Genomic DNA, 16,089 nt, shown 5'->3' with positions numbered 1-16,089 from the left:
TGCATTTGGGCCGCAGGTAATGGAGTGACTATACTGCTTAAAGAGATGAGAAGTCTATTAGACATAAAAGAAACCCAAAGGCAGACAGAGTACGGCCAGTGTGATTGTTCACTGTGGACCCTTACACCGTTGTCTTTATCTTTTCCATTGCCTTCCATCTCCAAAGATACTTTCTGTTTTAATATGGCAATTAGAGATCCAGACTTCGGGTTTTCATTCTAATCAGGAAGGATTAAAGCAAATTTCACAGGCAAAGGCAAAAAGACACTTTCCACTGTGTGATCTCTTCTTAGGGAACCTTTCCAGGAAGTCGATTCTTCAACGTCATTAGTCAGTTTCTGGATATAGGTTAAGGGGTGTGGAGTACCATGATTCTTAGTGGGAAAGAATGACACTCTGAACAAAGGAAGATCTTGTTGCTGCAGAAGAAAAGGAGGATGGGTGCTGGGCGTGCAACTACTGTGTCAATTATATAAAGAAGATAAGAAAATGCCAGTTGAATTTGAAAGCAAGGGTGGTTCAATAATAATGTTCTTGAGGCTAGAGCCCGGGCCAGAGAGATTCACAGGAGATAAAAAGGAAGGTGATCTAAAAGTGAGTTGACCTCTAGAATTTTTCCCTTCCTTGCCTAGCATGGAGCTCTCCATGAGTGGGCATGACTATCAGGGGGCTTAGGAATATTACTCAGATTTCCCAGAACTGGCCGTGTGTGTGTGTGTGTGTGTGTGTGTGTGTGTGTGTGTGTGTGTGTGTGTGTGTAATGTATGTACACATTTGTATATGTGAATGTAGGAACATTTATGGAAGTCACCGATGTTCATCCCTGCCTCTCACCTTGTTTAAGACCGGTCCTTTGTTATTCGCCTCTGACTAGGCTAGCCAGTCCATGAGCTTCAAGGGATTCTCCTGTTTCTGTCTCCAATCTCATTGTAAGAGTATGGAGATTACAGATGTGTGCTACCAAGCCTGACTTTACATGAGCTTTAGGGATTCAAGCTTCAGCCTTCACTCTTACACGGCACATACTTTACTTGCTGAGCTGTTGGCTCCAGCTCCATAATTTGTTTTGATAATGTTCTTCAAGGGACATGGGACAAGTTTTTCAGATCATATGTGAGAGCCAAATGTTTCTCTCTCGCTCTCGCTCTCGCTCTCGCTCTCTCCCTCTAGAAAAAGCCTCATTATGTAGTACTGATTGGCCTGAAACTCACTATGTAGATCAGATTGGCATTGAATTGATAGAGATTTGTCTCTCCCACCTCCCAAATGCTGGAATTAAAGACATGCACTATCACCAACAACCAATTGTTCATTTACCGTAAGAAAGCCATATAATTTAACTATTGCATTAAAGTTATATTTTAATAATAACCATCTTCAGGGAAGAGCACACCACCCCACTATCCAATACCAAGTGATCAGTCCTAAAAACATGCATAAAAGTACATTATATAGACTGAGAAGGTTTTAAAAAGAGGCCATGACTTTGAAAGAGAACAAGGAGGGGTATATAGGAGGGTTCAGAGGGAGGAAATGAAAGAGAAAATGATGTGACTATATTATAATCTCCACAATAAAAGAAATAAATTTTTTGTAAGAAAAAAATGGAAGTCTGATTTTCAGGTTCCTGGGACTGTCTGAGTTATAGGATTGTCTTTTGTTATTCACAATGAGCCTCATTCCACCACACTTGAGTTCACACTCATGAGGAATCAACCACATGATTAGACCTTTGGAACTTTCAGTCCTACCCTCTAACTTCTTGAACTCTCCAGAAGAAAAGGAGCTAGAGACAGAGTTCATCGCCAAAGCCGATGGTTTAACCAATCATGTCTGTGTGTCTAGTTTGCTTCCTGTTACTATGATAACACTATGGCCAAAAACAACAAAGGGGAGAAAAGGTTTAGTTCAGCTTACAAGTTATAGTTCATCATTATAGACGAAGGCAGGAGCTTCAGCAAAAGGATCTTGAAGCAGAAACCATGATGGAAGGCTGCTTAAAGCTTACCCTCCATGGTTTGCTTGGCTACCTTTCTTATACAACCCAGCCCCATCAGCCTAAGGATGGTACCCCCCACAGTAGGCTGGGCCCTTCTACATCAAATACCCCTACAGACCTACCCACGGGCTAGTCCAATAGAAGCAATTGCTCAATTGAAGCATCTCCTTTGCAGGTATGTCAGGTTGACCTCTGAAGCTAACTATAACACTATGAAATGAAGTCTGTCATAATATTTTGTTTGTAATCTAACAAATAGTTTGTCTGGAGATCAGAGTGCAGAGCTAAGCCACCAAATAGCTATGAAGCCAGGCAGTGGTGGCACACACCTTTAATCCCAGCATTCAGGTGTAAATGGAGAATATTCTTTTATTTCCTGACTGCTCAGGCCTGAAATAATCACACAGAAACTATATTAATTACAATACTGTTTGGCCAATAGCTTAAGTGTATTCCTTACATGTTGAATTAACCCATTTCTATTATTCTGTGTATCGCCATGAGGCCGTGGCTTACCAGGCAAGGTTCTGGCATCTGTTTCCTTCCACAAATACGTGTCATCTCCCTGACTCCCCTTACTCTCTGTATATCCCTTCCAGCCTGGCTATATTCTGCCCTGTCATAGACCAAAGCAGCTTTATTCATTAACCAGTAAAAACGACACACATATAGAAGGACATCCCACATCACTCAAAAGGCAGAGGGAATCTCTATGAGTTTAAGGCCACCCTGAGTGATTAATCCAATCTCAAAGAGAAACAGAGCCAGGCAGTGGTGGCTCATATCTTTAATCCCAGTACTTGGGAGTCATACATCTTTCATCCCAGCATTAGGGAGGTAGAGACAGAAGTGATATAACTGGACAGAGAGAGAAATATAAGGCCAGAGGAGACAGAAGCTCAGATGCAGTGTGAGGAGACAGTCCGAGGATGCAGTCTGGAGATGCAATCTGAGGATTTATAGAGACAGGATCACCCCTTTGGGTATGAGCATTGGTAGAGGTAAAAGGTCTCTCTAGTGACTGACTATACCACTTCTCTGATCTCTAATATTTGACTATGAGCTTTTATTATTAAGAACTATTAGAATACGTGCTACTGAAGCCTCTTTTAAAAACCCTAAACTCTGGAGTTTGGAGACCTTCTCAGTTGAGGGAAATATGGAGAAACCTGGAAGGTGAAGTGTCTGGAGATGGGTTGGAATCTCCAGACTCCTCTTCCATATTGTCAACATAAAATCTACAGCTCTCATCTTAAAGGAAATAATAGTTTTCTAGAGCTATTTTGAATGGCCATGGCCCAGGAACACAGATTTAGTTTATCCCAACTTTCACGCTCCAGCATAGAAACAGTTTCTCAGGGATTTTATAGTTTTACAGAACTAAGAAAGACATAAACCAAGGTAACTTTAAAATACGTTGGTGGGTACACCAGAGAGACAGGTGAAATGAAATGGGGAGAGCTGCTTTACAGGCCCAAGATGCTATCAGATGGCATTCTTAGCTCGCCGATTGTGAGACGCTAATGTTCTGATAAGTTAATAGCTTCTAATAGGTTTTTCTTTATTATCATGAGGTGTTAATTCAGATGCAGGGGCAAGGAATGGCTGTTCCAGAAGGCTAAAACTAGACCAAGATAAAGTAATTAGCCTCTGAGCCTACAAAATTCCAATCTCCCCACAGTACTGTACTTCCAATTGGTTCGTCAGTCTCTGTAGATACAGAAACTCCTTCCAGGAATTTTTGCTCATAGCCAGACACAGCTTCTTTTCAGGAATTTTCATTCATAATATCTTGCCCTAAATATGTCTTTCATGTTCCTCGGCTATATTTATGATAAACTTTTAATAACAGGTAAAGCTACTTCCTAAGCTATGATCTGTTCTTGTTAATTATGAACTCAGAGATTTGTCAAAACCCCTAATTTACAGTTAGGCGGTCACATTCTGAAGTGGGAACAGTGTGAAGTGGGGCTGAGCTTTTAGTATGTGGGGTCCTAACTCCAGACAATGTCATGGTTGAATTGGTGAGTTGATGTCTAGAAAGTTGAGTGGTGGGTTAATGAGAAGAAGAATCTCTGTGTTGAGTAGAAGGGCAGCATTTTGTTTGCTTGGTTGTTTGGTTGGTGTTTGTTTTTACATCATTCTGTGCAGATATTTGGAGATAACCATTCACCCTGCCATTTTGAAATATTATTTAGCTCAACTATGCATGATACCCAAGAAAAGGACAACGTATAGAAGATGACTTATAGAGTTTGACATAATTTAGCCTTGTCACTATTGCGTTATTCTGAAACAAACCTAGTGAAAAATATTAATGTTTATTTATAGAGAATTTCCAAGCCATTTAAGAGGTTATAAAAGCTATTTGGTTTCTGGGACTGGAAAAACAGCTTAGTTAGTAAAGTTCCTACCTGTAAGCATGATGATCCCCAGAAACTACAGAATTTTATTTTTTTTTAACTATAGGATTTTAGTTTGGTTGTTTTTGGCATTTGTTTTTGTTTTGTTCTATTAAAGGGCATGCAGAGATAGGCTGATCTTTGGAGCTTGCTGGCTAGTCATCCAAGCCAACTTGATGAGTTCCAGGCCAGTAAGAGACAGAGAAATGATACCTGAGGTTGTTCTCTGGCCTCTACACAAGAACAGATGTCCTTACTACCCCACCCCTTCCCTACCATACCCCAAGAAACTGTTAAAACAATTTAAATGATAAACTTTTTTTTTCACTCAGAAAACTGGCTTTGAGAGACTGGAGAAATGGTTAAATCAAGTACTGCTCCTACAGAGGACTGAGTTCAGTTCCAAAAATCCACATTTGGCAGTCTACAACCATCTGTAATTCCAGCTCCGGGGATTTGATGCCCTCTTTTGATATCAGCAAGCACACTCATTCAAAAGCCCGCGCCCCCCAATTTAAATAGTCCAGGGGCAGGACTGGATGCCATAGTGACCATGTTTTCACAGGTTTGCTAGACTTCTTCATTAAATCTCTCTAAAATAAGGCCTTTAGGATGGTCTATCTCCAAACTTACAGGTTAACCATCCTTTTACAGAAGAAACCAAAAAAGTGACAGTTTTGAAATGTTAATGTCAGACTTTTGTTTTGCCACAATTCTTGAAAACTTTGATTAAAGTACAAATGATATGTATTCCAATTCTGAGCCTTTTCCTTAATGTATAAGGATTATTGTCTTCATATGGTAATGCTTGCCAGTGGCCATAAAAGAGGAGCAATAAGTGGCAATTGAAGTTCAAGGTGTCAGTCCACCAGGAGGAAACTCTCTGATGGGTCAATCTCAGTTAGGCAAGGCCTCAAGACCACAGACTCTGGAATGTCTTTTGCTTTTCCTGTGCCTTTACATGTTTGTTGCTGTTATCTTTCTCTGGTATCTGACATGGTTGAATGGATGTGAGGAGACACCCATTGCATGTAATACATGTGCTTATCTTATGGAAACATTCCATTCTACTGGGCATTTTTACCTGTGACTTAAAGATGATTCCTCCCTAAACTGTACTGTCTAATTGTTAATAATAATGTTAGCTTGTATGGAGTTTTGATGAATAAAAACAAATACAGGAAAAGATACACAGCCAGGGCCTGTGAGTTTTGCCTAAGGAGCTGCATTGGCTGTAACAATGATTAAGAAAAACAATTGAGTTCCCAGGAACCAGGCTGGCTCTAACTCTAATGCTGAGAGATGCAGGCACAGGTTTCGGTGTGCAACATTAGCTGAAACAAAGCTTTAAAATAACTTCAGGTTAGATCAGATGTTTTGATAATAGCTTTGAGATGAAAAACGCTAGAAAATACTATAAAGTTCACAAGGACACATAGCTGAGGTCAAAAATACAAAGCAGCTCAATTGTTTCTAGCTGACGTACCTTCCCTTGCTGGTTGATTAGTGACCAAAGGTGATAATTAATTCCTTATACCCATTTCTGCCCTCAGTCTCCTGATATAAAAAAGCTATTGATGAGTGGGTATGTACCCTAATAGAGTTGACTGATTCTTTTTCATATATAAAAGTTTATGTTTGTGATTCCTTTAAGATTCCCTATAAGATTACCTTTCAAGATAAGTAATAAAGTAATTGACCTTTCTTTGTAACTGCAAAATGTAGCCTGCCAGTAAAAGACCTGACTGAGAAGAATACCTTGCTTGCTCCCATGATTAATCTGTAACAAGGTGTTTGGGTATGAATGTACATGGGTTCTTGGGATAATTTGTTTTTTACCTATAATACATAGAATGTTTAATCATGTAAGGGATTTTGAAAACATGCTTTTTTTACTGTTTGTTCTGTATTCATTATAATCATCCACTTGAAAAACAGAATAACCACATTGTGATTTTTATATTTCCTGAAAGATTTTGCTGGGGTATATAAGCTAGAAGGGCAAGAATAGAGTTAGATAGAGTTAAGATGGGCTATAAGGAAACATCAAGAGTGAGAGTTAAAAAGAAAACATCAAGAATGAGAGAGGAAATCACCAGGAAAATAGAGAATGCAAAAGAAGACTAAAGAAAGGGTCTGAAGGAAACCATCAAGAGAGCGTGTGAGTGTGTTTTCCTTAACTCTTTCAGATAGAACAATCTAGTATATGCTCAAGCCATGGATTCCTTTCCAGTCCTATGCTGTCTCGTGGCTGGCCCCCTGGCAGCAATAAATGGAGTTTTACCTGACTGAACATATTCTGCTTTTGTTTGTGGGGTATATTTGTAATCCCTGCTGAATTTTCTATATTATCTCTTTGCTTCTCAATGCAGATCTAACTGGCTCAAAAGCCCAGACACTGATTCTGACCAGCTCTTCCGCATGGTGGCCGAAGTCTTCATTCTGTGGTGTAAATCTCACGTAAGGACACACTTTGGTCCTAGATTCTGAACAGTTTCGGCAGGTATAGGTCTGGAAAATCTTTCTTTTAATGCGTGCTTTTTTTTTCTTTTAAATCTTCCTCTACCCTGTCCTTCTCTAGAACTTCAAGAGGGAAGAGCAAAACTTTGTGATTCAAAATGAAATTAATAACTTGGCATTTTTAACCGGAGACAGCAAAAGCAAGATGTCAAAAGTAAGTCCTCAGAAGTCTGTGTCAAGGGTGCTTGAACCTTGACCTCTTGGATCTAGTTCCTATTCTGTGGGGCTTTAGTGATACATTCAGCTTAGGTTACACCATATAACTAGCAGCCTCTACTGCTGCTGTTTCTTTAGAACATGCCAGAAGAAGCTCCTGTCAAATAAGCATGGGCATCCTGTTTTGTGAATAAATAGGTGCTTGTATAACGGAAAATTTAAGTCTCAAGCTTTGCCCCAGGCATTTGAGAGGTCTTCAAACAGACACTAGTGTGAATGGTTTTAAGATAGAAGTGTGTCCAGTATAGCCACACTCCAAAAGTGCAGAAGTGCAAAGTCACCTTCTGATGGGCTGGGAAGAAATGACCAGGCCTTCACACCTCCATAGCACACACCCTGACATCATGTTTTCTTTCTGTTTGGAACACCAACATCTGTTTTATTCCAGATGTGCCAACCTCTTAATGCCTATGTTCATTTTCCATGACATTCTTACTCAGAAAGCCAACGTCTGCCCATCTCCTGCAAGGAGATGTTTGAAAGAGGGCATGTCACTGTATTGTCTGAGGGAAAGGCTAACCTATAGAAGGGAACTGTGATATAGAAGTGGGCAAAGGAGACTGGCATCTCCTTCTCAGTCAGCTCTGTACAATGAAGCTTCATTGTCTTGACTAGAGAGAAACAGCCATGCACAGTCACGCTGCTTCCGCTGCACACACAAGAGTCAAGTCTTCTTAACTATAACGTCTTCTTACTGGCATGGTGGCTTACTCTTGGCTCTGTTTCCCGAGAACTGTGCCTTGGGAGGGTTTGGTTTATACGTCAAGGCTCAGTAGCCTGTAAGAGCTGAGAGACACCCCTCTCATTGCTGCCAGTGCTGCCTGTGAGAAACACAGCAGTGGAGTATGCATGGGACCCAAGATGGATCTGGCAAGGTGGGAACCATGGGCTTGTAGGGAAGACCTGCAACATCTTTCTAGTAACCATTTTGGACAGATGACCCATGTCTTGTCAGTGCAGGCTATTGTGATACCACAATGAAAATTCAAGGACCTGGGGCTAGACCGAGTGGGGCAGCTGGCTCTGAGCAGCTGCAGCTACCCAGCACTGCTTCTTCTGTCTTTCATCTCTTTTAACGTTAGCACTCTTCTAGTATCCAGAATTTGACTGTAGCATTTTCAGTCTGCTCCGTAGTATAAACCAGAGTACACTTTGAACATAAGCTGCCCAATAAAGTTGACATTAGAAATAGCTCATATGCAAATCAGCAAGATTATATTTGAGGAGAATCTTCGCTGGAAAGGTATCTCAGGGTGTCTCCTTTAGTCCTTTACATACACTTATCTGGTTTCTTACAATTTTTCTCACATTCGCCTGTTGATGGACGCTGCTGCTTATTTGAGGAACACAAGCCCAGGTTTCCCAGCTTCCTAAGATTCCAGCCTATCTGCGTTTCTTTTGCAGGGTCTTGCAGCCATCACAAACTGTCCTTTAACCCGACTTCCTGTAGAAAGTCAGGAATCCCAAGCAGACACCATGTTGTCTTTCACATTGGGTTGATCCTCTGGCTCAGGACTGACCCAGCTAGCATCCATTACAGTCTGATACAAGTATTGGGATCTCTGATGCGTAGGAACGGGAAAACCCATCTCAGCCCTCTGGTGATGAATGGCTCTTCCAGGTCCTTGAGTTTATAAATGAATGAGGCAATGGAAAACCATTTCATAACTCAACTCATCCACTAACAAACTAATAAAACGTTTTTCATTCACAATGCTAATGAGGAAAGGGGACATTTGAGTGGCTCATTCACAATGCTGAATAAGGAAAGGGGAGCATTTGCTTGGTCAAAATGATCATGTTCAAGACATGGATATCATCCCTCTTAGAAAGGTTCATCTTAGGAAGAAACTCCATTTCCACTGACATTCTATGCTGATAGTTTCTGAGCCTTTTATATCCACACTGTCCCTGTTGCATGAGTTAGGACAGAGAAAAATCATAGCAAATAGACAAGAAATAGCAAGGAGAAAGTTGTGCCCTTGACTGAGCTGCTCTCTGAGGCTTTGTTTCATTCACTTAAATCCTCAGAATCCATCTTTTCAATCTATATAAAGGGGTTGAATTTGCTATCTGACTTTTCTAGGTTCTACTAAGAGACTCTAGTTAAGTCAGTCTTCATCAGTATCAGTCAGATAAGATATCATTTAATGAACACATTAAGATAGATGCATTGCCTCCAATAAATAGCCACTTGCCCTTGCTCCTGTACAATCAGATGGTCTCTGCTCCCTGCTCTGAATGGGCACCTATCGCTGGGCTTGCATTTGTCTCTGTTCTTGGTTGCATTCTGGCGTTGCAGAAATGAAGTTGTTGTGGGTGCATATGGCGGTCTTGGTGGAGGTTTCCATCCGTGAATGCTGCATGTCATACACTGCATAAGCCATGCTGATGGCAAGGAAACACAGAAATATACAGTGGGCCATGCCGTTCCCACCAGTTAACTGAAGATCCTTTCAAAGACATTATTTTGCTGGCAGCTCAAGCACATTTCCTTTCTAAAAGTTCACTGTATATTTTGTTTATAAAGCTCTGGTTTGTGAATATACGTTAAGCTGATGTTCCTAGCTGAGCAAATAGATTTGGTGAAGGCGTAAGTCATAAACAATGCCACACCAATTTGGGATTATGATTAATAGGGTGATATTTATTTAAATGGGAAAAAACTTACAGATCACTGTCCCAGGCAACAGCCCTCTACGCAACCAGGATAGTCTCCGGCGGAGCAGGAAGTGAAGAGAGAGAGGAGAGGGAAGTGGCCGCTTTTTTAAAGGGAGAGAGACCACGCCCCAATGGGCTGGTATCTCAGCAGCTATAGGTTGGAGAAGCAGGAGGACCTCCCGCAACAATTTGGTTTGGTTTTTAAATGTGCTTTGTTTTCTGGTGATATGGCAGCAGCTTCCTCAGAGGGGAATGGTAAGTTAGAACGCATCTAATGAAAGAAATGTTAAGCCAGCCAAAGAAATGCTAGCCAGTCCTTGACCAATATTGTAAGCCCTAAAATGCACCGCTGAAATCCAAGAATTGCGATGTGTTTTGAAATGAGTTGAAAAAAGGACAGGAATTGTCTAAGAAGATATATTTGATCAAAATCGTGTGACTTTTGCTCACATATACACATACATACACATACACACACATATATATATACACACACATACACACATATACACATAACATATGCACACACATACTCACACATATACACATGCATGCACACATACACACACATGTACACACGTACACACACATATACACACATACACACACATACACACACATGCACACACATGCACACACATACATCATTCTCCTTTACTTCCTCCCTCTGCATCCTTTCTCTTTTCTTTGCTCTTACACTTTGAATTATCTCACATTTGTGCACTTGTGTTCTCTCTCTCCCTCCCTCCACCCCTCTCTCTGACATACGCGCTTTCCCTTTCTCCTCTATGCTCTGTCCCTTCCCTCCCATCTGTCCCCTTTCTCCTGATCTTGATTCTCCCTTTGCATGTTCTCCCTTTCTCCCCCTCCACCCCATCCCCCATTTCTCAGACTGACTTCTAGAAATTCTTCTCTCCTCTAACATCTCATGTTGAATTGACTTCCATTAACTTCGCTTACCCTGTAGATGGTGTAAGGACTTCCCACAGAGCAGGTCTGCCTTTGATCAAAGCCTGATGTGAGCCCCCTGTGCTCTGCTGGCACAGACAACACCAGGCAATGTATATTCATCAAACCCCCACATCTCAGAAAAACATGAAGGCTGCAAAGTCTGGTTTGGTTTCTTTTTCCCCTTAAGGTGTACACAGCAAGTCACTTGTTTGATCATAAGGTAATGCTGTGGTTTATGACCTACGAGGGGATAAGTAAAGTTACCTTGAGGACATAGGAAGCAGAATCAGGGAATTACCATGTGACAGTTAATCTTGGCAATATGTGAAGAATAAAGACATAGCCTTTGGAATGTAGGAGCCTTGACTTAAAGCTGCAGTGTAGGAAGCTTTACTCTGTTGTTTAGGTTGTAGAGTGATCCCACATCACTCTGGACAGTCTACATACCCCCAGCAACTCCCAGTCTCTTATTATCCTCTCCCTTCCTCTCTGTTTAGAGACCAGGTCTTTCTATGCACTCTGGGCTGACCTCACAGTCTATCCTGCAGCCCAAGCTGTCCTTGAACTCCTCCTCTACTTCCAGGGCTGGCATTAAAGGTGTGGATCATCATGCCCAGCCCGAAAGTTTAGTATGGTCTCTTCATTGCCAACACTGTCTGCTCTGTTTTTGCTCCTTTGATATCAGTGCTTAGGAAGGAAGCCAGGGCCTTGTGTGAGCTATGTACAGCCCAGCCCTTCCAGTAATTTTTAAAATAAATTTTTATAATTGCAAATAGTCAACACAAAAAGGATTCCAGTTTTTGTTTTGTTTCAATGTTTGGTTTGGTTTTAGCTTTTTTATTTAAGAGAGAGAAAGGTGGGGAGGATCTGGGAGGAATTAGGAAAGGGGAAAGAATATAATCAAAATATATGAAAAAAATTTTAAATATAAAAAATGGGAAAAACAGCACATTAGGCTAATGTTTTGTACATCAATTACACCAAATGAACTTAAATAAAAATAATTTAAAGTTTTTTGAAAAGATTCAAAAGTGAATATATATTATATATAATATTATATTCAAAGCAGACTTTCTTTTTTTTTTTTTTTTTTTTTTTTGGTTTTTCGAGACAGGGTTTCTCTGCGGCTTTGGAGCCTGTCCTAGAACTAGCTCTGTAGACCAGGCTGGTCTCGAACTCACAGAGATCCACCTGCCTCTGCCTCCCAAGTGCTGGGATTAAAGGCGTGCGCCACCATCGCCCGGCCATAGCAGACTTTCTAGCAGAAACAAAGGCATTGTCCTTAACTTGATTCTCTAATCTGCTGGAGTCTGCTGGAGCAGATTAATGTGGTGGTGGTGAGGGGGGGAATTAAAACCTGAGGTCTTTGGGTCCTTGCAAATTGTCTGCAGCCCCCTGCGGTTACGGGAAGTAAAAGAGGAGACTCTGTAGATGTAGTTACTGTGAGTAGCTGCTGTGGGTGGGATCTACAGAGCATACACTTTGGAAGGCGGGTCTCTAAGGTAACTTCTTTCCAGGCCGGAAGTGCTTGAGGAGGATATATATAATTCTTAACAGGCAAATGAACCTACATTCTAACCTCCCCTCTGTCTTCATGCTATGCTTACGTGAACTGTTGAGTATCTGTGCTGCTAACTGAGTAACTGGGCCCAAGAAGCTGTGACTAACATGCCGCCTGATGCTTTGGATCCCTGCTTTCACTGACTGACTCCTCTCCTTGTTTCTTTCCCTTTGTCTTTCCACACAGGCCATGCAAGTAAAGGTACAGGTCAAATGCATGATGTGTCTTTTCTGTCCTAGTATTAGAGGTGCCACGCTCTGTCCCCGTCCACACTGTGGGTGCCCGGGGAAGACAACCGCCTGTCCAAGAGTGAATGCAGGCTTGTCCACCCTTGGAATGGGGAAGCCAGGCAAGCCTTGCTTTAACTGAGGTCTCCTTGCTATTTCTGCTCCCTTCCCCAAATGCCTACTCTCTTAGTTGGGCAGCCACCACACTGCCAGAGATAGGGAGGACAGGCAGGAATCAGGAGACTCAGAGCCTCACTCTTCTGTCATGACACCAAGTTAGCATTTCTGGTGTCTGTTAGTGGCCCCAGCTCTGATTCAAGCTCCCATGATTCAAGTTTGTGGACTCAAGTTTGAAATCAGCAGATAACTTTAAGCTTTTGCACAAAATGTACATGTAATGGAATAAGTTTCCAATTGTTCCTGAAGTTTACGTAGACATTCTTCCCCGTCTGTCTACTAAGAAGTATCTAATGCTATTGTTCCAAACCCCCGGACCCAAGGGATGTGGTGGAGATGGGAGGCATGTAAGACCCAATTCACATGCAGCTTGCAGAAAAGAGAAATGGAGCCTTGGCAAGACAGGCTTGCATCAGAGTGACGTCTCAGATGCTTTCTTACTGTGTGACCTCTAAACACTCAAGATCCCTGAGCTTGAAATAGTTTAGATTTCAGTCCTAAACTATTTCAAGTTTGTTCTAAGGACTGGAAATGCGTATCAAAGTCATACATGTAGACACTATGCTTAGAATAGGATACAGGCAAAACTAAGCAGAGACTAACTGGGAAATCATTTAAATTCTATATCAAATCCACAATTACATTTTGGCATATTTACCCATGTGCTGTGTGTTATTGTTCACACATACACATACATAATACTGTGTAGTTTATATGTTTGTAGCCAGATTCCACCCTTAATGGATAGTTTAGGTGCTGGACTTTGCCACTGGCGTTCTCCACTTGATGGTAGAGCCAGAAGGAACCTAGGAGGCTCAGTGAGCACCAGAACTTGCAGTGTCGTGTGAAGCACCCTTCACAGTCTGCTGTTCTGGGACGTGAGAGGCCTCTGGTCCTCAGCATCTCCTCTTCCCTTCCCATACATGTTACTGTCCTTCTAACATGCATCATGGGGCTGACTTGTGGTTTCGGAGTCCTGAGACAGAGTGCCTCTGCCATTCCCTTTCATCAGACTGATTTCCAAATTGGTAATATAACCATCTGGAAGTGCTGCATGCATGGCCAAGTGGGAAAATAACATTTCCAATCGAGTGTCATTCATCATTAGGAATCTCTTTCACACACTGGAACATAGCCATTGATCCAAAGGCAGAATTAATCCGAACTCTTCTCTAGAAAGCACATTTTTGGGGCTTTGGAGTTAAAGTTCAGTAGTTAAGAGCATTTGTTACTCTTTTAGAGAACCTGGGTTCAGTTCCTAGCATCCACATGGTAATTCACAACCATCTAATCCAGAGGATCTGATGACCTCTTCTGACCTCTTTGGCACCAGGCACACACATGGTACACAGTCATGATGCACATACATACATACATATATACATACATGCAAAAACTCATACATGTAAAATAAGATACATTTAAAAAATAAAAGAAAATACATATCTCATAAATGGGCCTGACGTGCCACTTCTAGGGGGAGGGAACAGGGACCCAGAGCTCTGTATGCATGTCGTTGTAAGCTGCACTACTGCCACTGCATTTTAGCAGACACACTCTTGAAGCAAAACCAGTTTTCCCTCAGCATGGGTCCTGACTAATTTCAGGCCACAAAATCCTCCCTGTTTGTATCGGCTGCTTACTCAGCTGAGGGAACGTCTGTTAAGCAGAGTGTCACGTGGTCAGCATTGCTCTGCCAGCCATGGCAACCTAAAAACAGGTCGCTATAGCATCTTGTCCCCTGAACCTACCCAGACCACCACCATGTGCTACACTATGGGTGCTGAGCATTTTCAGTTGCTTGTTTGGGAGCTACGTCCTCTATAGTGAAGCCAGTCGGATTTCTCTCTCACACCTCCCACTTAGCGCCAGGTATGTATTTTATACCTGTAATCCTAGGAGTAAAGGCTGAAGCGGGATTGGCGTAAATCCACGGCCAGGATGGGCTGCATAGTGAGACCTCTTTCAAGATAACCAAATACACACACAGAGAGAGACACCGACACACACACAAACACACACACACTGCAACTACCACCGCAACAAAAACAAAACTCAGGCAACAAAACCACTAATAATTAGCTGTGTGAACTCTGAAAAGAATGACAAAGCACAAACCAAAGTCTCAAAGCTCTCATCACTCAGCAGTTAAGAGCACTTGCTGGGTCTTCAGAGGACCTCAGGCAGTTCCCAGCATCCTGTAACTCCAGCTCCAGGGGTTTAGACACCCTCTTCTGGCCTCTGTGGATTCTTCACTCATGTGCTCACACCCACACAGAGACACATATAAGTGTAAATATGCAAGATTAAAAATAAAACTAAACTCACAACTCCCATAGGGCTAGGGTATTATTTGTTATCCTTTATTTCACATATAATTTCTCCCATACCTTCCTCCCAGCCAGAGCCTGAAGCTGTCCTACTGTAGGTTTCCCTGTAAGAACTTACTTTGCCCCACGATAGAGAGGCTATATGGAAGGCCCACGCTGTAAAACACCAGCTTCGGCCCTGGAAACAGGCCACTGGTGCTGTGGAGGACGCTCTTCCACGTACCCAGTGCCCAGTACCCGTAACCGTGCCCAGTGGTAGGGAGCTGTTCTTTGTCGGAGTTATTTTCCCTGTTGTAAAAATCGTTCTTTTTGTTGTGACTCTTGTCCATTTGGCGCAGAAGGGAGGAAGCAAGGACGATGGGTGTCTGTGCTGTGTGTCTAGCTACTGTGGTTTTTGTGCATGTACAGAAGCGAAGCCTCGGGTTTGGGCTGGTCTTTAATGACCGTCTGGTTTGTTTTTGCTTAACACTTTTTTTTGTTTTTGTTTTTTACTGTTCTTTGAAATGTAGTAAGGCCCAGCCTGTACGGACAGGGCCTCAAGGAAGCAAGCTACCCCTGAGCTGAGGCAGTTCCTTTCAGAGAGTCACTGAGCCCTTCTCTTTATCTCAACATCATCTCCTAGTCTGGAGGACAGGACCAGGAGCGGAAGAAGACAAAGAGGCGAGGAGACTTGTATTCCATCCAGACCTCCCTCATCGTGGCTGCTCTCAAGAAAATGCTACCCATTGGTTTGAACATGTGTACTCCAGGCGACCAGGAGCTCATCTCACTGGCAAAATCACGCTACAGCTGTGTAAGCTGCCTGTGTGGTCAGGCTGAGCGCAGAGGATGGGCTGTGGGGAGTGGACGGTACTCAGCCTCAAAAGGGGTGCTCCTGCGAGGGGAGGGTGGGGGCTGAGGGAGAGGTATGCACTTTGTAAAGCTGTCTGGAAGTCAGTAGCTTGGGGTAAGTCTCCTTCACCTCTCTCCTTTCGTTCTCCTAAGAAAGATCCCAGTTAAACTGTACACTAACTCTCCAAACTTCCTGCATCCTGTTTGGCTTTTC

General features: G+C 42.4%; 1 protein-coding gene across 1 annotated transcript in view; it reads left to right on the top strand.

Annotated features, from left to right (window-relative positions):
* Ryr3 (ryanodine receptor 3) overlaps positions 1-16,089 on the top strand; it is a 524,632-nt gene that overhangs the window by 458,135 nt on the left and 50,408 nt on the right. The window contains exons 68-70 of the mRNA XM_075961717.1: positions 6,774-6,861; positions 6,983-7,075; positions 15,667-15,837. Of these exons, the coding sequence (XP_075817832.1) occupies positions 6,774-6,861; positions 6,983-7,075; positions 15,667-15,837 (352 nt within the window). The remainder of the gene's footprint in view (positions 1-6,773; positions 6,862-6,982; positions 7,076-15,666; positions 15,838-16,089) is intronic.

The sequence above is a fragment of the Microtus pennsylvanicus genome, chromosome 2 (genome assembly GCF_037038515.1).
Source record: "Microtus pennsylvanicus isolate mMicPen1 chromosome 2, mMicPen1.hap1, whole genome shotgun sequence".
NCBI classification, from domain to species: domain Eukaryota; kingdom Metazoa; phylum Chordata; class Mammalia; order Rodentia; family Cricetidae; genus Microtus; species Microtus pennsylvanicus.
Note: the sequence above shows the minus strand (reverse complement) of the source record. Positions and strands in the feature narration are given on the sequence as shown.